Consider the following 22,363-nt stretch of genomic DNA (forward strand, 5'->3'; position numbering starts at 1 on the left):
GAGTGGCTGGGTGAGCTGGTGAGCAAGCGAGGTGAGGAGGAGGTGAGGAGGAGGTGACGTCGTGTGTCCAGGCACCCCGCACGGCACGACCTCCCCTGCCCCCGGAGGACCTCCCCCAGGCACCGGCCTGACCCCCGGCCGCACCGGCGGCGGGCGGCTGGCGCCCGAGGCGGGCCGCTACGCCCAGCCGCAGGGCGTCCCCAACAGCCCCCTGCTGCCCTCGCTGCAGAACGGGCCGGTGGTGGCGCGCGTCATCCAGAGACGGGTCCCCAACGCCTACGACAAGACGGCACTCGCACTGGAGGTGAGGCCGAGTGGGTGGGCGGGCGGGTGAGCGGGCGGGTGGGCGAGTGGGCGGGGTGGGTCGGTGAGTGGGTGGGTGGGCGGGTGAGTGGGCGGGTGGGTGGGTGAGTGGGCGGGTGGGTCGGTAAGTGGGTGGGTGGGCAGGCGGGTGGGCGGGTGGGTGGGCGGGTGAGCGGGCGGGTGAGCGGGCGGGCGGGTGGGCGGGCGGGCGGGCGAGCGGGCGGGCGGGCGGGCGGTGAGCGGGCGGGCGGGCGGGGTGAGCGGGGCGGGCGGGCGGGTGAGTGGGCGGGCGGGTGAGTGGGTGGGCGGGTGAGTGGGCGGGTGATTGTGTGAGTGGGCGAGTGGGCGGGGTGATTGTGTGAGTGGGCCGGTGGGTGGGTAGACGGGTGATTGTGTGAGTGGGCGAGGTGGGCGGGTGAGTGGGTGAGTGGGCGGGTGGGTGATTGTGTGATTGTGTGAGTGGGGCGGGTGGGCGAGAGTGAGTGAGCGGGTGGCTGCTATGATACATTCTCACGTGTGGTGGTGATGGCGGTGGTGGTGGTGGTGGCGGTGATGGTGGTGGCGGTGGTGGTGGTGGCGGTGATGGTGGTGGCGGTGGTGGTGGTGGCGGTGACGTGGGCCTCTGCCGTGATGATCTGTCTCACGCTGTGCGTGTCGTACCCTGACCCCCACCCCCTCCCAACCCCCCCCCCTCCCCAACCCCCCCCCCCGACGCCTCCCCTCACCATTACCCCCCCCCCATGGCCCCCCCTCCCACCATACCCCCCTTTACCCTAACCCCCCTCGTAACCCCCGCCCCACCTCCTAGCCCCCCCCCTCCCCCCAATGCCCCCCCTCCCCCCCCCATGCCCCCCTCCCCCCCATGACCCCCTCCCCCCATGATCCCCTCCCCCCCCATGCCCCTCTCCCTCCCCCATGCCCCCCTCCCCCCCTATGACCCCCTCCCCCCCCCCCCCCCATGCCCCCCCCCTCCCCCCCATGCCCCTCCCCCCCCATGCCCCCCTCCCCCCCATGCCCCCCCCCATGCCCCCCCTCCCCCCCCATGCCCCTCCCCCCCCATGCCCCCCTCCCCCCCCTCCCTCCCCCATGCCCCCCTCCCCCCCCCTCCCCCCCCCATGCCCCCCCCTCCTCCCATGCCCCTCCCCCCCCCATGCCCCCCCCCTCGTGTTTCACGCCGCTAAATTTACTCATCGCCTTTAGGTATTCATAGACGGGCCACACAGACAAAGCTCCCCCAGGTAGCAGCCTCCTGCACTTGCCCCTTCGGCCCTGCTAGAGGCTACCTGGGGGAGCTTTGTCTGTGTGTGCACATCATAGGTGGTGCTACTCGCTACTAGCAGCACTTGCCCCTGCAGCCCTGCGAGAGGCTACCTGGGGGAGCTTTGTCTGTGTGTGGCTGATGCTGTCAGTGACGTGGTGAGTGACGTGGTGAGTGGTGAGTGACGTGGTGAGTGACGTGGTGAGTGACTTGGTGAGTGGTGAGTGACGTGGTGAGTGACTTGGTGAGTGACGTGGTGAGTGGTGAGTGACGTGGTGAGTGACGTGGTGAGTGACGTGGTGAGTGACGTGGTGAGTGGTGAGTGACGTGGTGAGTGACGTGGTGAGTGACTTGGTGAGTGACGTGGTGAGTGACTTGGTGAGTGGTGAGTGACGTGGTGAGTGACGTGGTGAGTGGTGAGTGACGTGGTGAGTGACTTTGTGAGTCACTTGGTGAGTGACGTGGTGAGTGACTTGGTGAGTGACGTGGTGAGTGGTGAGTGACGTGGTGAGTGACGTGGTGAGTGACTTGGTGAGTGGTGAGTGACGTGGTGAGTGACGTGGTGAGTGGTGAGTGACTTGGTGAGTGACTTGGTGAGTGACGTGGTGAGTGGTGAGTGACTTGGTGAGTGACTTGGTGAGTGACGTGGTGAGTGACTTGGTGAGTGGTGAGTGACGTGGTGAGTGACTTGGTGAGTGACGTGGTGAGTGACTTGGTGAGTGACGTGGTGAGTGACTTGGTGAGTGGTGAGTGACGTGGTGAGTGACGTGGTGAGTGGTGAGTGACTTGGTGAGTGACTTGGTGAGTGACGTGGTGAGTGGTGAGTGACGTGGTGAGTGACTTGGTGAGTGACGTGGTGAGTGACTTGGTGAGTGGTGAGTGACGTGGTGAGTGACGTGGTGAGTGTGTGAGTGACTTGGTGAGTGACTTGGTGAGTGACTTGGTGAGTGACGTGGTGAGTGACGTGGTGACTTGGTGAGTGACTTGGTGAGTGACTTGGTGAGTGACGTGGTGAGTGAGTGATGTGGTGAGTGAGTGACGTGGTGAGTGGTGAGTGAGCGACGTGGTGAGTGGTGAGTGAGTGATGTGGTGAGTGACGTGGTGAGTGAGTGGTGAGTGACCCTGTGTGTGTGTGTGTGTGTTGCAGGTGGGTGACCTGGTGAAGGTCACCAAGATGAACATCAACGGCCAGTGGGAGGGGGAGGTCAACGGCCGCTGCGGCCACTTCCCCTTCACCCACGTGACTCTCGGAGCGTCGCCCGCGGCAACGGCGCAGCAGCAGCAGCAGCTGCAGGGGGCACCGCACGGCGGCGGTGCTCACGACGATGCCGGAGGGGGCGACTTCAGCTGAGGAGGGGGGGGGCGGGGGGCGGGGGGAGGGGGGGGAGGGGGGGCGGGGGGGAGGGTGGGGGCCGGGGGGGTTCAGGGGTCGTGAGGCGACGGTGGTGGATGTGGTGGCGGAGGTGGTGGATGTGGTGGCGGAGTTGGTGGAGGTGATGATGATGATAGATGGTGGTGGTGGTGGTGATGGAGGTGGTGGTGGAAGAGGAGGAGGTGGTGGTGGTGGAGGAGGTGGTGGTGGTGATGGTGGTGGTGGTGATGGAGGTGGTGGTGGAAGAGGAGGAGGTGGTGGTGGTGATGGTGGAGATGGTGATGGAGGAGGTGGTGGTGATGGAGGAAGAGGTGGTGGAGGAGGTGGTGGAGGTAGTGGTGGTGGTGGAGGTGGTGGTGGTGATGGTGGAGATGGTGATGGAGGAGGTGGTGGTGATGGAGGAAGAGGTGGTGGAGGAGGTGGTGGTGGTGGTGGAGGTGGTGGAGGTGTAGGAGGAGGTGGTGGAGGTGGTGATGATGGAGGAGGTGGTGGAGGAGGAGGTGGTGGTGGAGGAGGTGGTGGTGGTGTAAGAGGTCACGGTGGTAGTGTTTGTGTGTCAGTCACTCCACTCACTGTGTTAGCACACATCCGTCTGCCTCAGTGTGTGTGTGAGTCACTCCACGCTGCCTGTATGCCTGCGTGTGTGTGTGCCACTGTCTTAACACACTCACCTGTGTGTGTGTAACTCTCCTAAAGCATGTGTGGCACATGACTCTCTCTTAATAAGCACATACCAGTCTGCCTGTGCGTGCACGTGTGTGTGTGTGTGCGCGCGTGTGTGGGTGTGTGTACGCGTGTGTGCCACTCCACTCTGTCTGCATGTCTGTGTGTGCATGCATGCTATCTACACGCGCTCGCGTGTGTGTGCGTGCACATGTGTGTGTGCGCGTGTGTGTGCGCGCGTGTGTGTATGTGTGTGCGTGTGCACGTGTGTGTGTGTGCACGTGTGTGTGCGTCGCTCACCACGTGTCCCCCGTAACTCACACTCTCACCCAGCCACTCACACGGTCACTCGCTCACCCACCCACTCACCCACCCACTATCTCACCCACTCTCTCATCCACCCATCCACCCTCTCACCCACCCACCCACTCACCCACCTACTCACCCACTCTCTCACCCACCCACTCACTCACCCACTCACTCACTCACCCACCCACCCACTCTCTCATCCACTCACCCACCCACTCACCCATCCATCCACTCACCCATCCATCCACCCACCCACCCACTCACCCACTCACCCACTCACCCACCCACTCACCCACTCTCTCACCCATCCACTCTCTCACCCACCCACTCACCCACCCACCCACTCACCCCACCCACTCACTCACCCACTCACTCAACCATCCATCCTCTCACCGTATCCACGGGGCTGGGAGCCATTTCCCGGAGTGGTGGAGTCCCCGCGACCTTCACGCTCACCGCACCAAACCCCAACTCCACCATCGACCCTAAACGACCAATTAGCCACGTGGGGGGGGGGGGGGGGGGTAGTGGGGGGGGGGTGGGGGGGGTGGTGTGTGTGTGTGTCACTGTGTGTGTCACTGTGTGTGTTACTGTGTGTGTCAGTGTGTGTGTGTCACTGCATGTCCAGTAAAGCACAATTATAATAACCTTACAGCAGTGACGATTATGGTGGTGATGGTGATCATGATGATGATGATGGTGGTGGTGTTGATGGTGGTGATGGTGATGGTGGTGATGGTGGTGTTGATGGTGGTGATGGTGATGATGGTGGTGATGGTGGTGATGATGGTGGTGAGGGTGGTGAGGGTGGTGATGGTGGTGATGGTGATGATGGTGATGGTGGTGGTGATGGTGATGGTGGTGATGGTGATGGTGGTGATGATGGTGGTGATGTCAGCGTGTTGAACTTGACACCCACCTGCACGTGACGCCCACGTGATCATCTGAAGGTGCGGAGCACGTGCAGCTCAAAATTCCCCTTCGCAGGATGGAGGGGCGGCGATAATCGCGATAATCGTGGGCCGCGATATCGCGATAATCGTGGGCCGCGATATCGCGATAATCGTGGGCCCGGAAGTATTATGTGGAGACGATCGTGGGGCCGCAAGTGTTACATTGTCACGGGGGCGGAGTGCGATATCGCGATAATCGTGGGGGCGGGAGGGGCGATATCGCGATAATCGCGGGGCGGGAGGGCGATATCGCGATAATCGTGGGGGCGGGAGGGTCGATATCGCGATAATCGTGGGGGGCGGGATTGTTGTGATATCGCGATAATCGCGGAGTGGGATTGTTGTGATATCGCGATAATAGTGGAAGTGTGTCCGCCCGGAAGTTATATATATATGTGTGTGGATCTTGAGGTGAGGAGGTTAATGAATGTGAAACCGCCTCACCACCACCACCATCACCACCACCACCACAGCCTGTGGTGGTGGTGGTGGTGGTGGGTTCAGTGTTAGTCGTCGTTAACGAGATCCTCACGACGACGATGCTGCTGCTGCGTGTTGGTTAGCGAAGCGTCTTCAGTGATAGTCACGGGGATGACCTGTTCATCATCATCAGCAGCAGCAGTACCACAACCACCATCATCTTAACCACCACCATCATCATAACCACCATCATCACTACCACAACACCACTACCATCACTACCACCACTACCATCACTACCACCACCACAACACTTCAGTGATAGTCACGGGGATGACCTGTTCATCATCAGCAGCAGCAGAAGCAGTACCACAACCACCATCATCATCTTAACCAGCAGCATCATCACCACCATCACCATCATCATAACCACCATCACTACCACAACACCACTACTACCACCACTACCATCACTACTACTACCACCACTACCATCACTACTACTACCACCACTACCATCACTACTACCACCACTACCACCACCATCATCACCACCAAATACGACTCCATTGGCCCTGGGTGAGGGAATCCTTAGTGGCCATGCGGTGATACAGAAGGGATTGTGAGTGAGTCTGTGTGTGAGTGTGTGTGAGTGTGTGTGTGTGAGTCTGTGTGAGTGTGAGTCTGTGTGTGAGTCTGTGTATGAGTGTGTGTGTGAGTGTGTGTGTGAGTCTGTGTGTGAGTCTGTGTGTGAGTGTGTTGGTGAGTGTGTGAGTGTGTTGGTGAGTGTGTGAGTGAGTGAGTCTGTGTGTGAGTGTGTTGGTGAGTGAGTTGGTGAGTGAGTTGGTGAGTGAGTTGGTGAGTGTGGGAGTGAGAGTGAGTCTGTGTGAGTGTGGGAGTGATTGTGTGAGTCTGTGTGCGTGAGTTGGTGAGTGAGTGAGTTGGTCAGTGAGTGAGTGAGTTGGTGAGTGAGTGAGTGAGTCTGTGTGTGAGTGAGTGAGTTGGTGAGTGAGTGAGTGGGTGAGTAGGTGAGTGAGTAAATGGGTTGGTGTGTGAGTGAGTTGGTGAGTGAGTGAGTTGGTGTGTGAGTGAGTTGGTCAGTGAGTGAGTGAGTTTGTGAGTGAGTGAGTTGGTGAGTGAGTTGGTGAGTGAGTGAGTTGGTGAGTGAGTTGGTGAGTGAGTGAGTTGGTGAGTGAGTGAGTCTGTGTGTGAGTGTGTGAGTGAGTGAGTTGGTGAGTGAGTGAGTGAGTGGGTGAGTAGGTGAGTGAGTAAATGGGTTGGTGTGTGAGTGAGTTGGTGAGTGAGTGAGTTGGTGTGTGAGTGAGTTGGTCAGTGAGTGAGTGAGTTTGTGAGTTTGTGAGTGAGTGAGTTGGTGAGTGAGTGAGTGAGTTTGTGAGTGAGTTGGTAACTGAGTGAGTGAGTTGGTGAGTGAGTTGGTGAGTGAGTGAGTTGGTGAGTGAGTGAGTGCGCTGTTTTTTGTGTGTCAATGAAGTATATTTGTTGTTACTCTCTAACGACGGCTTATAAAGTTGGGGGTTTCTCTCTCCCCTCTTTCTCCCCCCCTCTACCCCCTCTCTCTCCCTCTCGTTTGTTATTTAAATTAAAAGTGTCGCGTTCCCCTCGTCTCTAACCCTCCTCCACTCACACCACCACCCACCCCACCCATCCTCCACCCACCCCACCCCATCCATCCATGCTCCACCCACCCCATCTCGCGTCAACAACGGTTACGAGCCAGACCTCAACACGCCCATCCCATCCCTCCCACCCCACCCCACCCCTCCCTCCCAACCCCTCCCACCCCCTCTCGAGTCAACGGTTATGACCCATACCTCAACACGCCCCTCCCACCCCTCCCTCCCACCCACCCCACCCACCCCACCCCTCCCACCCACTCCCACCCCTCCCACCCACTCCCACCCCTCCCACCCACTCCCACCCACTCCCACCCCTCCCACCCCTCCCACCCATCTCACCCCCTCTCGAGTCAACGGTTACGACCCATACCTCAACACGCCCCTCCCATCACACCCCACCCCTCCCCTATCTCCCACCCCTCCCACCCCCTCCCACCCACCCCACCCCTCCCACCCACCCCTCCCCTCCCACCCCTCTCTCCCACTCACCCCTCCCACTCACCCCTCCCACCCCTCCCACCCACCCCTCCCACCCCTCCCACCCACCCATCTTAACCCCTCCCACCCACTCACCCCTCCCAGTCCTCCCATCCCACCCACCCCACCCCTCTCACCCACCCATCTCACCCCCTCTCGAGTCAACGGTTACGGCCATTTACCTCCCCTACACCCCCATCCCATAACTACCCCATCCCATAACTACCCTCATCCCATAACTACCCCATCCCATAACTACCCCCCATCCCATAACCCCCCCATCCCATAACCCCCCCATCCCATAACCCCCCCATCCCATAACTACCCCCATCCCATAACCCCCCCATCCCATAACCCCCCCATCCCATAACTCCCCCATCCCATAACCACCCCATCCCATAACCCCCCCATCCCATAACCCCCCCATCCCATACCCCCCCATTCCATAACCCCCCCATCCCATAACCCCCCCATCCCATACCCCCCTCTCTCTCTGTGACCCCTTCGACTGATGGCGGGGGGAGGTGGGCGGCAGGCGACGGTGGATGTACTCCGACTCGCCACCACGAAATATTTTCTGCGTTATTTACTTAATAAATACATTTAATAACAACTACTACTACGACTACAGCTACTACGACTACAACTTCGACTCGTCGGTGCACAACAACGGGAGTTCTGATTTGTTTGTACCCCTGTGTGAGCCTCAAGAGTGTGTCTGTGTGTGTCAGTGTGTCTGTGTATCTGTGTGTGTGTATCTGTGTGTGTCAGTGTGCATCTGTGTGTGTGTCTGTGTATCTGTATGAGCCTCAAGAGTGTGTGTGTCAGTGTATCTGGGGGTGTGTGTCAGTGTGTGTGTCAGTGTATCTGTGTGTGTGTGTCAGTGTATCTGTGTGTGTGTGTCAGTGTGTGTCTGTGTGTGTGTCAATGTATCTGTGTGTGTGTCAGTGTGTGACCTGGTCAAGGCCTATGATACCATCAGTAGGACTGGGCTCTGGGTTGTTCTTCGTGCTTTCGGAGTCCCTGACCCTCTGCTCACGATCATTAAGGACCTTCATGATGGTGAGCGGGCCCGGGTAAAACTACGTGGCCGGGAGTCGGAGCCTTTCCCTGTACACCTTGGGGTGCGACAGGGATGTCCTCTGGCTCCCACATTATTTAACATCTATTTCGACTGCGTAGTTCGTGAAGCCTTCAATAAATGTACCGGAGGAATTTCCATTTGGTACAGATACAATGGGAGGCTGATCGACGCCCGGGTGCGATCAAGGGATGGCTCCCTATTGGTCAACCACGTTATGTATGCCGATGATTTGGTAATAGCTGCTCATTCAGAAGAGGAGTTGGAGACGCTGCTGCTGAGACTGGAGCGTGCCACTAAGAGGTGGGGCCTTACCATCAGCCCCACCAAAACTAAGCACCTGCCTGGGTATTTTGTTCCATCGGACACTCCACCCCCACAACTCCCAATTGGTGATGGGGCAGTTGTGGAGAGAGTGGAGAGTTTCCCATACCTGGGCAATGTGCTTATGACCGGCTCCAGTTTATCAGCAGAGGTCTCACTCCGAATCAGTCGAGCGGCAATATCTTTTCATCGGTTGCGTAACGCTGTGTGGAAGCTACCTGGTCTGTCGCTCCGCACGAAGCTTCAGGTCTTCTCGGCCACGGTCATTCCCTCCCTTCTCTACGCTTGCGAAACGTGGACCCCCCTAGTGGAGCATCTTCGCCGGTTGGAAACATTTAGGCTGGTCTGCCTACGATCCATCCTGGGTTTAACCAGGCTGGATTGTGTGAGGAGCTCACAAGTCCTTGAAAGATCTGGGCAAAGTCCCATCAGTGAGCTCCTCCGGCAGGCAAGGCTGCGTTGGCTGGGTCATGTAGCCCGCATGCCCAGCCACCGCATGCCTAAACAGCTTTTGTTCGGCCGGATCGAGGGGGCTAAACGGGCGCGGCACGGGCTAGAGAAGAGATGGAGTTATGTGGTACAGGAGGACGTGGAACTGAGTGGACTTGCCGATGACTGGTACCAGTGGTGTCAAGATCGGCCTCAGTGGAGGAGGCTCGTGAAGGACGCTACTGGGCAGTTGGAGGCAGTCGCCCTCCAACAACAACGGAGGGCGGAGGAGCGACGCTCACAACAACGAGCGGAGCGCCGGGTGGCTAAAGCACAGCGAGTTGGCACAGTAGGGGGCACAGGTGGTGCATCAGCCAGTCATCTCGGTCATCTCGGTCAGTCGACCCGTGGCACCTGCTGGGTCTGCCCCGTGACCTCCTGCCAGCGGGCGTTCGACACTTCACGTGGCCTCAAGGTGCACATGGCCTGGCACAAGCGTCGTGGTGACGTCACCGCCACTTAGTGGCGAATGGCGGTTGTTGTTTTATGTGTGTGTGTATCTGTGTGAGCGCCAAGAGTGTGTGTCTGTGTATCTGTGTGTGTGTCAGTGTGTGTATCTGTGTGAGTGTGTCTGTGTGTGTGCATCTGTGTGTGTCTGTGTATCTGTGTGAGCGTCAAGTGTGTGAGTGTGTCTGTGTGTATCTGTGTGAGTGTGTGTCTGTGTATCTGTGTGTGTCGGTGTGGGCAAGGATTATTCAACATCGCCTTGCTAGGCACACTGAGGAGAGGCTTGCGGAGCCCCAATGCGGTTTCAGGAAAGGGCGGTCCTGCACAGATGCCGTATTTTCTGTCCGTCTGCTACAGCAGAGGTGTAGGGAATTCCAACAAGACCTACATCTCTGCTTTATTGACCTGGTCAAGGCCTATGATACCATCAGTAGGCCTGGGCTCTGGGTTGTTCTTCGTGCTTTCGGAGTCCCTGGCCCTCTGCTCACGATCATTAAGAACCTTCATGATGGTGAGCGGGCCCGGGTAAAACTACGTGGCCGGGAGTCGGAGCCATTTACTGTACACCTTGGGGTGCGACAGGGATGTCCTCTGGCTCCCACATTATTTAACATCTATTTTGACCGCGTAGTTCGTGAAGCCTTCAATAGCTGTACCGGGGGAATTTCCATCTGGTACAGATATAATGGGAGGCTGATCGATGCCCGGGTGCGGTCAAGGGATGGCTCCCTATTGGTCAACCACGTTATGTATACCGATGATCTGGTAATAGCTGCTCACTGAGAGGAGGAGTTGGAGACGCTGCTGCTGCACCTGGAGCGTGCCACTAAGAGGTGGGGCCTTACCATCAGCCCCACCAAAACTAAGCACCTGCCTGGGTATTTTGTATCATCGGACACTCCACCCCCACAACTGTGTGTGCATCATAGGTGGTGCTACTCGCTACTAGCAGCACTTGCCCCTGCAGCCCTGCTAGAGGCTACCTGGGGGAGCTTTGTCTGTGTGTGCATCATAGGTGGTGCTACTCGCTACTAGCAGCACTTGCCCCTGCAGCCCTGCTAGAGGCTACCTGGGGGAGCTTTGTCTGTGTGTGCATCATAGGTGGTGCTACTCGCTACTAGCAGCACTTGCCCCTGCAGCCCTGCTAGAGGCTACCTGGGGGAGCTTTGTGTATCATAGGTGGTGCTACTAGCAGCACTTGCCCCTGCAGCCCTGCTAGAGGCTACCTGGGGAAGCTTTGTCTTTGCGAGTGAGACCTGCGGCACGTCACGTGACGGGCCGCAAGGTGCACCGAGCCTGGCACCGGCAGTCGCGGCGAATGTAGCGGCCTCTAGCGGTCACGTGGAGACTGCCACCCCCACGTGGTCTGCCACCTCCTTTCACCGCCGCTGATTGGCTGTGGAAGAAGAATGGGTGGGGCGGGGGGTGAAGTGGGGGGGGATTAAAGCGGGGGGGGGGCGAATCGGGGGCGGGGCGAATCGGGGGGGGGGGGCGAATCGGGGGGGGGGGCGAATCGGGGGGGGGTGAAGCGGGGGGGGGGTGAAGCGGGGGGGGGGTGAAGCGGGGGGGGTATCGGGGGGAGGTGAAGCGGGAGGGGCGGGGAGATTGAAGGGGGGGAGGGCGGAGGGATTGAAGGGGTGGGGGGAAGCGGGCGAGTGGGGGGTTCGTCGCGGTGCATTGTTGGTAGGGGCGCGGCCTTACTTCCGGCTAAAGCCTCGGCGTTGCCGTGAGCGACGTGAACAAAACATTTTATTTTAACCTCAGCGCCTCCACCGAGTCCGCGTTTCCCTTTCGCGAGTTTTAACTTTGGCGATTAAAGTTCCGTGTTCTTAATTAAGTATATAAAAATCAACAGCTTGAATTTAACGATAAACTTTATAGAGGTTTTTGTTTTTTCATTTAAAAAAATCCCGTAAGGCCTCCAACAACGGTTTAGATTCCTTAGAGCGGACAAGCGCCGTCTCTCCGTCGTCGCCTCTCGCCATTGGACGACGGCCTCGCGACGCCCGCGCTCCCATTGGCCCGCTGCTCTTGCCGGGGCGGGGGGGAGCCGAGCCTGACCAATCAGGTGCGAGCGCGATGCTTATCCGTGGTATGATTTCTAGGGGGGTGTTTGTCGCCGTTTTGAAAAGCTGTTGGGTTAAAATTGTTAAATAATAACTCGTATTTACTCTTATAATAATAGTTATACAACATCTCAGGTAAAAAATAATAGTTATACAATAACACAGGTAAATACTAGTTATACAATAGCTAAGGTAAATAAGAATAGTTGTACACTAGCTGATGTAATTAATTTAGTTGTAAGAGATTCGTTGGTGATCCTATAGGTGTTGCTAAATGTGTTAAGCTAAACAATGATTGTTAATTTGGTGATCTGCTATTTGACGTGAATATCGTCGTCATCATCATCATAACCACCAACATTTTCGCCAACAATCAGCATCATCATCATGAACATCAACATCATCAGCAGCAGCATCATCATCAACACCATCATCATCAGCACCATCATTAGCATCAGCATAATTAACATCAACATCATCATGGACATCATCATAACCACCAACATCATAAACAGTTATCATTAACATCATCAGCACAATCATTATCATCAACGTCATCATCATTAACATCATCAGCATCATTAACATCATCAGCATTATCCTCATCAACATCATTAACATCATCAGCACCATCATTAACATCGGCGTCATTAATCTCCTCAGCATCAACATCCGCAGCATCATCATTAACATCATCAGCACTATCATCATCATCAATGTCATCATCATTAACATCAGCATCATTAACATCATCAGCACTATCCTCATCAACATCATCATTAACATCATCAGCACCATCATTAACATTGGCGTCATTAATCTCATCAACATCATCAGCAGCATCATTAACATCATCAGCACTATCATCATCAATATCATCATCATCATTAACATCGGCATCATTAATCTCATCAGCATCAACATCATCAGCAGCATCATTATCATCATTAACATCATCAGCACTATCATCAACATCACCATTAACATTATCAGCACCATAATTAACATCAGCATCATCATTCACATCAGCACCGTCACCAACATCCTCATTAGCATCATTAACATCATCAGCATCGTTAACATCGGCATATCATAGGTGCTGCTACTCGCTACTAGCACCACTTGCCCCTGCAGCCCTGCTAGAGGCTACCTGGGGGAGCTTTGTCTGTGTGCATCATAGGTGGTGCTACTCGCTACTAGAGCACTTGCCCCTAGAGCCCTGCTAGAGGCTACCTGGGGGAGCTTTGTCTGTGTGTGCATCATTGCCTGTGTGTCACCCCCCTCTCTCCGCGTGTGCGTCAGGCAACATGAACGGTCAGCCGGACGTGGACTACCGCAAGAAGTACAGGAGCCTCAAGCGCAAACTTCGCCTTCTCGTCTACGTGAGAGTCCTGCTAAAAAAACGAGAGTCTGGGTTCAAGCCCCGGGTCTGGGTGTCTCTCTCTCAGGGGGTTCACGACGGCCGTGTCGGAGACACTGAGAGTCTGGGTTCAAGCCCTGGGTCTGGGTGTCTCTCAGGGGGTTCACGGTGGCCGTGTCAGGGACACTGAGAGTCTGGGTTCAAGCCCTGGGTCTGGGTGTCTCTCAGGGGGTTCACAATGGCCGTGTCGGATACACTGAGAGTCTGGGTTCAAGCCCTGGGTCTGGGTGTCTCTCAGGGGGTTCACGATGGCCGTGTCGGATACACTGAGAGTCTGGGTTCAAGCCCTGGGTCTGGGTGTCTCTCTCTCAGGGGGTTCACAGTGGCCGTGTCAGAGACACTGAGAGTCTGGGTTCAAGCCCTGGGTCTGGGTGTCTTTCTCAGGGGGTTCACAATGGCCGTGTCAGAGACACTGAGAGTCTGGGTTCAAGCCCTGGGTCTGGGTGTCTCTCAGGGGGTTCACAATGGCCGTGTCGGAGACACTGAGAGTCTGGGTTCAAGCCCTGGGTCTGGGTGTCTCTCTCAGGGGGTTCACGGTGGCCGTGTCAGGGACACTGAGAGTCTGGGTGTATGGGTGTGTAGTGTCGTGTTTAGTAGTGTGGAGTGTATAGCAATGTGGAGTGTATAGTGTAGTGGATAGTAGTGTGTAGTATATAGTGTAGTGTATATAACATCTCAAATACGATGAATGTCTTTGTTCAACGGTTCGCCAAAGGTCTCTGCTGCTACTCGCTACTAACAGCACTTGCCCTTACAGCCCTGCTAGAGGCTACCTGTGGGAGCTTTGTATGTACATCATAGGTGGTGCTATTCGCTACTAGCAGCACCTGCCCCTACAGCCCTGCTAGAGGCTACCTGTGGGAGCTTTGTCTGTGTGTGTACATCATAGGTGGTGCTACTCGCTACTAGCAGCACTTGTCCCTACAGCCCTGCTAGAGGCTACCTGGGGGAGCTTTGTCTGTGTGTGCATCATAGGTGGTGCTACTCGCCACTAGCAGCACTTGCCCCTACAGCCCTGCTAGAGGCTACCCGGGGGACCTTTTCCTCTGTCTCTCCACAGGAGCAGGAGAGCTTCCAGGATGAGTTGCGCAAGGCTCAGCGGAAGCTGCTCAAAGTCAGCAGAGACAAGAGGTGGGCTCCCCACTGCCACCAGCCAGGGCCTATCTACTGCTGGATGGATGACTATCCCTCCTAGCCCCTCTGCCTCTGCAGTGAAGATCGGTTACTCAGTAATCTCTCTCTCCCCGTGTGTCTCTTTCCCCGTGTGTCTCTCTTCTTTCCCCGTGTGTCTCTCTCCCTGTGTCTCTCACCCGTCTCTCTCCCCGTGTGTCTCTCTCCCCATGTGTCTCTCTCCCCGTGTGTCTCTCTCCCCGTGTGTCTCTCTCCGTGTGTCTCTCTCCGTGTGTCTCTCCCCGTGTCTCTCTCCCCGTGTCTCTCTCCCCGTGTCTCTCTCCCCGTGTCTCTCTCCCCGTGTCTCTCTCCCCGTGTCTCTCTCCCCGTGTCTCTCTCCCTGTGTCTCTCTCCCCGTGTCTCTCTCCCCGTGTCTCTCTCCCCGTGTCTCTCTCCCCGTGTGTCTCTCTCCCCGTGTGTCTCTCTCCCCGTGTCTCTCTCCCCGTGTCTCTCTCCCCGTGTCTCTCTCTCCGTGTCTCTCTCCCCGTGTCTCTCTCCCCGTGTGTCTCTCTCCCCGTGTGTCTCTCTCCCCGTGTGTCTCTCTCCCCGTGTCTCTCTCTCCGTGTCTCTCTCCCCATGTCTCTCTCCCCGTGTCTCTCTCCCCGTGTGTCTCTCCCCGTGTCTCTCTCCCCGTGTGTCTCTCCGTGTAGTTTTCTGTTGGACCGTCTACTCCAGTACGAAACCTTAGAGGACTCCTCCACAGGTGAATCACCACTCACCTCACCACTCACCACACCACTCACCACACCACTCACCTCACTACTCACCTCACCACTCACCACACCACTCACCACACTACTCACCACACCACTCACCTCACCACACTACTCACCTCACTACTCACCTCACTACTCACCTCACTACTCACCACACGACTCACTACACGACTCGCCTCACCACCCACCCGGTGTGTGTCTGTGTCCCTGCAGACTCAGACGCGACTGCATCTTCAGAAAACAGTGAGGGGGAGACACAGAGAGCAGGAGACGCACCTCCCTCCAAGAAGTGAGACTTGTGGACACCTTCGTGTCTCCCGTGTCTCCCCGTGTCTCCCCGTGTCTCCCCGTGTGTCCCTCAGTCTCCCTGAGTCTCCCCGTGTCTCCCCGTGTCTCCCCGTGTCTCCCCGTGTCTCCCCGTGTCTCCCCGCGTCTCCCCGCGTCTCCCCGCGTCTCCCCGCGTCTCCCCGCGTCTCCCCGCGTCTCCCCGCGTCTCCCCGTGTCCCCAGTGTCTCCCCGTGTCTCCCCGCGTCTCCCCGTCTCTCTCTGTCTCCCCGTGTCTCCCCGTGTTTCCCAGTGTCTCCCCGTGTCTCCCGTGTCTCCCCGTGTCTCCCTCAGTCTCCCTGAGTCTCTCTGTCTCTCTCTCTCTGCGTGCAGGAAGAAGAGCCATACTTCCCCATTCCCATCTGCAGTAGGCCCGGCCCCAAGCCTGCCTCGCCTGAGTCCAGTGGGGTTCCCACAGCCCCAGCAGCCGACACCACCTCACTACATCCACACGGTGAGCACCACGCTCACCACCACCACGCTCACCACCACCACGCTCACCACCACGCTCACCACTACGCTCACCGCCACGCTCACCACCACGCTCAACACCGCCACGCTCACCACCACGCTCACCACCACGCTCACCACCACGCTCACCACTACGCTCACCACCACGCTCACCACCACCACGCTCACCACTACGCTCACCACCACGCTCACCGCCACGCTCACCACCGCCACGCTCACCACCGCCACGCTCACCGCCACCACGCTCACCACCACCACTTGGCTCACTCACCACCACGCTCACCACCACCACGCTCACCGCCACCACGCTCACCACCACCACGCTCACCACCACGCTCACCGCTATGGTGGCAGCAGGCTAGCAGTGGCACGGCGGGGTGAGCCCCTTCCCCCCCCACGCCACCAATTGAAACCCCCCCTCAACCCCCCCCCCCCTCAACCCCCCCCTCAACCTTAACCCCCCCCCCCCCTTAAACCCCCCCCCCCCTCAAACCCCCCCTTAACCACAATGCCCCCTCCCTCCTTCCCTCATCCTGCAACCACAACTATGGTAGTGGTGGTGGTGATGATGATGGCAGTGATGATGGTGGTAGTGGTGGTGGTGATGATGGCAGTGATGGTGATAATGGTGGTAGTGGTGGTAGTGGTGGTGGTTGTGGTGATTATAATGGTGGTAGTGGTGATGGTGGTGGTGATAATTATAGTAGTTGTGGTTGTAGTTATAGTGGTGCTTGTGGTGGTGAGGGTGGTGGTGGTGGTGCTTATGGTGAGTCTAGTGGTGGTGATGGTGGTAGTGGTGGTTGTGGTTATTTTAGTGGTGGCTGTGGTGGTTGTTGTGGTGGTTGCGGTGATTATAATGGTGGTGGTGATGGTGGTAGTGGTGGTTGTGGTTATTTTAGTGGTGGCTGTGGTGGTTGTTGTGGTGGTTGCGGTGATTATAATGGTGGTTGTGGTGGTGGTAGTGGTGGTTGTGGTAATTACAGTGGTGGTTGTGGTGATTATAGTGGTGGTGGTTGTGGTGGTTGTGGTGATTATAGTGGTGGTTGTGGTGATGATAGTGGTGGTTGTGGTGATTATAGTGGTGGCTATAGTGGTGATGGTAGTAGTGGGGTGGGAGTTGTGGTTGTTGTTGTTGTGTTTGCCCATATTATTTGTTTATGGTTTTGCGCCGCATTATTTACGTTATCATTTGTTTTGTGTCTCTGTTTGTCTGTGTGTGCATGACGTTATGTGTCTGTGTGTGTGTCTGTGTGTGTCTGTGTGTCTGTGTGTGCGTGTCTGTGTGTGTGTGTGTCTGTGTGTGTTTGTGTGAGTCTCTGTTTGCGTGTCTGTGTGTCTGTGTGTTCGTGTCTGTGTGTCTGTGTGTGCATGACGTTATGTGTTTGTGTGAGTCTGTGTGTGCGTGTCTGTGCGTGTCCATGTGTGTGCGTGTCTGTGTGTGGCTGTGTGTGGCTGTGTGTCTGCCTGTGTGTGCGTGTCATGTGTCTGCGTGTCTATGTGTGTGTGTCTGTGGCTGTGTATGTCTGTGTGTGTCTGTGTCTCTCATCCCATCCCCCCACCCCTCTCCCCTTCCACCCCCCCCCGCCCTCCCCCCCCCCCAGAGCTCCTCCCAGCCCCCCCCCGTTGGCCGCTCCCCCTCCCCCGCGCCCCCCCCCACTAGCGCCTCAGTGTGGGGGGGGGGCCGGGGGGCTCCCCGCCCCCACAAAGGCGGCAAGCGAGAGAGGCCCCCCAAACCGCACAAACCAAAGAAAACTCCCAAGGTATCAGCATGGGCCTTGGGCGGGTATCCAACCCGTGTCGCTGACGGGTTCGTGGTGGTGGCGGTGGTGACGGTGGTGGTGGTGGTGGTGACGACGGTGGTGACGGTGGTGGTGGCGGTGGTGACGGTGGTGGTGACGGTGGTGGTGGTGGTGGCGGTGGTGGTGACGGTGGTGGTGGTGACGACGGTGGTGGTGGTGGTGGTGGCGGTGGGGACGGTGGTGGTGACGGTGGTGACGGTGGTGGTGGTGACGGTGGCGGTGGTGGTGGCGGTGGTGGTGACGGTGGTGGCGGTGGTGGTGGTGATGGCGGTGGTGGTGGCGGTTGCGGTAGTAGTGGTGGCACAACGCTCCAACCACTGCACCACCGCTGCACCACCACCGCTCTCCACACACGTGATCAAAACCATCGCCACCACCATCGTCGTCATCGTCACCACCAGGGTCTGTCCACTGCTGGATGGCGATCACCATGGTGGTGGTGGTGGTGGTGACGGTGGTGGTGATGGTGGTGACGGTGGTGGTGGTGGTGGTGGCGGTGGTGACGGTGGTGGTGGTGACGACGGTGGTGGTGGTGGTGGCGGTGGTGATGGTGGTGGTGGTGACGGTGGTGGTGGTGACGGTGGTGGTGGTGACGGTGGTGGTGCTGACGGTGGTGGTGCTGACGGTGGTGGTGCTGACGGTGGTGGTGGTGACGGTGGTGGTGATGGTGGTGATGGTGGTGATGGTGGTGACGGTGGTGATGGTGTCTCTACCACGCGTGTGTTCTCTAATCCACGTGTTCCTCTCTCTGTGTAACCATCATCACCGTGGTCTATCCAATGATCCTGACATGGCCACTATGAACCCTGTGTGTGTCTCCGTGCGTGTCCCCAACTCGCCCTGTCTCCCTCGGATTCGCTCTCCTTGTATCTGTCTCCCCGTGTCTCTCTCCCCGTGTCTCTCTCCTCGTGTCTCTCTCCCCGTGTCTCTCTCCCCGTGTCTCTCTCTCCGTGTCTCTCTCCCCGTGTCTCTCTCTCCCCGTGTCTCTGTCCGCGTGTCTCTCTTGCCGTGTCTCTCTTGCCGTGTCTCTCTCCCCGTGTCTCTCACCATGTCTCTCACCCTCCCTCTCCCCGTGCCTCCCTCCCTCTCACCGTGTCTCGCTCTCCGCGTGTCTCTCACCATTAGACTCACCGTGTCTCTCCCCCCGTGTCTCTCCATTAGACTTACCGTGTCTCTCTCCCCGCGTGTCTCTCACCATTAGACTCACCGTGTCTCTCTCCCCCCGTGTCTCTCACCATTAGACTCACCGTGTCTCTCTCCCCCCGTGTCTCTCACCATTAGACTCACCGTGTCTCTCTCCCCCCGTGTCTCTCTCTCCCTCCCCGTGTCTCTCTCCCCGCGTGTCTCTCACCATTAGACTCACCGTGTCTCTCTCTCCCCGTGTCTCTCTCCCTCCCCGTGTCTCTCCCCGTGTCTCTCTCCCCCCGTGTCTCTCTCCTCCTGTGTCTCTCACCATTAGACTCACCGTGTCTCTCCCCCCCCGTGTCTCTCCCCCCCTCCCTCCCGCTGCAGCTCTCCCTCTCCCCATCAGACTCGCTCTCGTCGCTCTCCGCCAGCAGCAAGCTCCCCCCCATGTCCGTGAGCGCCACGGTGCCCCAGCAGATGTTCAGCGACACGGGCGGCGAGGAGGAGGAGGAGGAGGAGGGGGGGGAGGGCGAGGAGGAGGAGGAAGAGGAGGAGGAGGGGGGGGAGGGTGACGAGGAGGAGGAGGAGGGGGAGGAGGAGGAGGAGGACGAGGAGGAGGAGGACAACATGGAGGGCGACGATAACCTCGTCATCGATATCCCGGAGTGACCCACGTGGTCACGGAGGTCTCCATCCAGCAGCGGAGAGACCATGGTGGTGACGGTGGTTACGCAGAGAACACACGCACGCTAGAGACATCATCATCGTCGTCGTCGTCGTCATCACCACCACATTGATCTCCATCTAGCAGCGAAGAGACCACGGTGGTGACGGTGGTGACGCAGAGAACACACGCACGCTAGAGACGTCATCGTCGTCGTCATCACCACCACATTGATCTCCATCCAGCAGCGGAGAGACCACGGTGGTGACGGTGGTGATGCAGAGAACACACGCACGCTAGAGACATCATCATCATCATCGTCGTCATCACCACCACATTGATCTCCATCTAGCAGTAGATAGGCCATAGTGATTACACGAACAGCATCAGCCTCAAATGAGTGTAGCGGTGTGTAGCAACCATCGCCACTGGGGAGACAAAGGCGGCCGGGCGTGGTGCTGGTCACTTACCTCCTCTGTGCCACAGTGCCGGTAGCCTTGAAAGGTGGTGCTACTCGCCACTAGCAGCACTTGCCCTGAGAGCCTTGCTAGAGGCTACCTGGGGGAGCTTTGTCTGTGTGTACATCATAGGTGGTGCTACTTGCTACTAGTAGCACTTGCCCTGACAGCCCTGCTAGAGGCTACCTGAGGGAGCTTTGTCTGTGTACATCATAGGTGGTGGTGCTAGCTACTAGCAATACTTGCCCCGACAGCCCTGATAGAGGCTACCTGGGGGAGCTTTGTGTGCATCATAGGTGGTTCTACTCGCTACTAGCAGCACTTGCCCCTACAGCCCTGCTAGAGGCTACCTGGGGGAGCTTTGGTGATGGTGATGGTAACGTTGGTCGTGGTGGTGATGATGTTCGTGATGATGATCGTTAATTCAATAAACCATCGGCAGTTCCTGAACATCTTGCAATGGATCTGGGTGTGTCTCTCTGGGGGTTCACAGTGGCCGTGTCAGAGACACTGAGAGTCTTGGTTCTAGCCCCGGGTCTGGGTGTCTCTCTCAAGGGGTTCACAGTGGCCGTGTCAGAGACACTGAGAGTCTGGGTTCAAGCCCTGGGTCTGGGTGTCTTTCTCTCAGGGGGTTCACAGTGGCCGTGTCAGAGGCACTGAGAGTCTTGGTTCTAGCCCTGGGTCTGGGTGTCTTTCTCTCAGGGGGTTCACAGTGGCCGTGTCAGAGGCACTGAGAGTCTTGGTTCTAGCCCTGGGTCTGGGTGTCTCTCTCAGGGGGTTCACAATGGCCGTGTCAGAGACACTGAGAGTCTGGGTTCAAGCCCTGGGTCTGGGTGTCTCTCTCTCTCAGGGGGTTCACAATGGCCGTGTCAGAGACACTGAGAGTCTGGGTTCTAGCCCTGGGTCTGGGTGTCTCTCTCTCTCAGGGGGTTCACAATGGCCGTGTCAGAGACACTGAGAGTCTGGGTTCAAGCCCTGGGTCTGGGTGTCTCTCTCAGGGGGTTCACAATGGCCGTGTCAGAGACACTGAGAGTCTGGGTTCAAGCCCTGGGTCTGGGTGTCTCTCTCTCTCAGGGGGTTCACAATGGCCGTGTCAGAGACACTGAGAGTCTGGGTTCAAGCCCTGGGTCTGGGTGTCTCTCTCTCAGGGGGTTCACAATGGCCGTGTCAGAGACACTGAGAGTCTGGGTTCAAGCCCTGGGTCTGGGTGTCTCTCTCTCTCAGGGGGTTCACAGTGGCCGTGTCAGAGACACTGAGAGTCTGGGTTCAAGCCCTGGGTCTGGGTGTCTCTCTCTCTCAGGGGGTTCACAATGGCCGTGTCAGAGACACTGAGAGTCTGGGTTCAAGCCCTGGGTCTGGGTGTCTCTCTCTCTCAGGGGGTTCACAATGGCCGTGTCAGAGACACTGAGAGTCTGGGTTCAAGCCCTGGGTCTGGGTGTCTCTCTCTCTCAGGGGGTTCACAGTGGCCGTGTCAGAGACACTGAGAGTCTGGGTTCTAGCCCTGGGTCTGGGTGTCTCTCTCAGGGGGTTCACGACGGCCGTGTCAGAGACACTGAGAGTCTGGGTTCAAGCCCTGGGTCTGGGTGTCTCTCAGGAGGTTCACAGTGGCCGTGTCAGAGACACTGAGGGTCTGGGTTCAAGCCCTGGGTCTGGGTGTCTCTCCAGGTGTTCACAGTGGCCGTGTCAGAGACACTGAGAGTCTGGGTTCAAGCCCTGGGTCTGGGTGTCTCTCAGGAGGTTCACAGTGGCCGTGTCAGAGACACTGAGGGTCTGGGTTCAAGCCCTGGGTCTGGGTGTCTCTCCCGGTGTTCACAGTGAGCGTGTCAGAGGCACTGAGGGTCTGGGTCAATGTGTGTGACCAGTGTGTGAGTGGGGAGCGGTGGTGCAGCGGTTAGCGCGCTGCGCTGCGAACTCGGGCAGAAACCCAAGTTCGATTCCCGCTCACGGCCAGTAGAACATTTTAAAGATGTGCCCTACATATATTAAAACTTGCATCGTAAAGTAATTGTGTGTGTTTCATTTGCTATACAGCCAGATAATACGACAATTCGCTAAACCTTAAACACCCAGTCGTTCGTAAAAATTGAAGGCGGTATAGTACTATAGTAATAGAGCAAGTGCAGAATCACTGAACCGGCATTGACAGCTTCAAAGCGTTTAGCGCGGGGCCCTTGAAAGTGCGGGGCCCGTGGCTACTACACAGTAGTAGTAGCTACTACACGTGTAATAGCTACTACACGTGTAGTAGCTACTACACGTGTAGTGTAGTAGCTACTACACAGTAGTAGTAGCTACTACACGTGTAGTAGCTACTACACGTGTAGTAGCTACTACACGTGTAGTGTAGTAGTGTAGTGTGGTGCTGGCCACCCACCCCATGTGCGTCTGCCACAGTGCGGTAGCCTTCATAGGTGCTG

The 22,363-nt window shown here is 57.5% G+C and overlaps 2 protein-coding genes across 2 annotated transcripts in view; both read left to right on the forward strand.

The window, feature by feature from the left end:
* LOC144952970 (crk-like protein) overlaps window positions 1–2,912 on the forward strand; it is a 14,962-nt gene extending 12,050 nt beyond the window's left edge. The window contains exons 6-7 of the mRNA XM_078883454.1: window positions 48–304; window positions 2,709–2,912. Of these exons, the coding sequence (XP_078739580.1) occupies window positions 48–304; window positions 2,709–2,912 (461 nt within the window). The remainder of the gene's footprint in view (window positions 1–47; window positions 305–2,708) is intronic.
* Window positions 2,913–11,383: 8,471 nt separating this feature from the next.
* On the forward strand, window positions 11,384–22,348 carry INO80E (INO80 complex subunit E). Its single transcript, XM_078883455.1, has 9 exons — window positions 11,384–11,825; window positions 13,102–13,181; window positions 14,280–14,350; window positions 15,040–15,092; window positions 15,319–15,394; window positions 15,763–15,883; window positions 17,502–17,660; window positions 19,212–19,392; window positions 22,341–22,348. Exons 1-9 carry the CDS (start codon window positions 11,813–11,815, stop codon window positions 22,346–22,348), a joined length of 762 nt encoding a protein of 253 aa, XP_078739581.1. The 5' UTR covers window positions 11,384–11,812.
* The last annotated feature ends 15 nt before the right edge of the window (window positions 22,349–22,363 follow it).

This window comes from Lampetra fluviatilis, chromosome 71, assembly GCF_964198595.1.
Source record: "Lampetra fluviatilis chromosome 71, kcLamFluv1.1, whole genome shotgun sequence".
Lineage (NCBI taxonomy): Eukaryota > Metazoa > Chordata > Hyperoartia > Petromyzontiformes > Petromyzontidae > Lampetra > Lampetra fluviatilis.

Excerpts from the sequence above, each read along its gene's own strand:
- INO80E (XM_078883455.1), top strand. Across the intron at positions 13,182-14,279 it reads AACTTCGCCTTCTCGTCTAC|GAGCAGGAGAGCTTCCAGGA; the intron begins GTGAGAGTCCTG and ends GTCTCTCCACAG. Across the intron at positions 15,395-15,762 it reads GACGCACCTCCCTCCAAGAA|GAAGAAGAGCCATACTTCCC; the intron begins GTGAGACTTGTG and ends CTCTGCGTGCAG.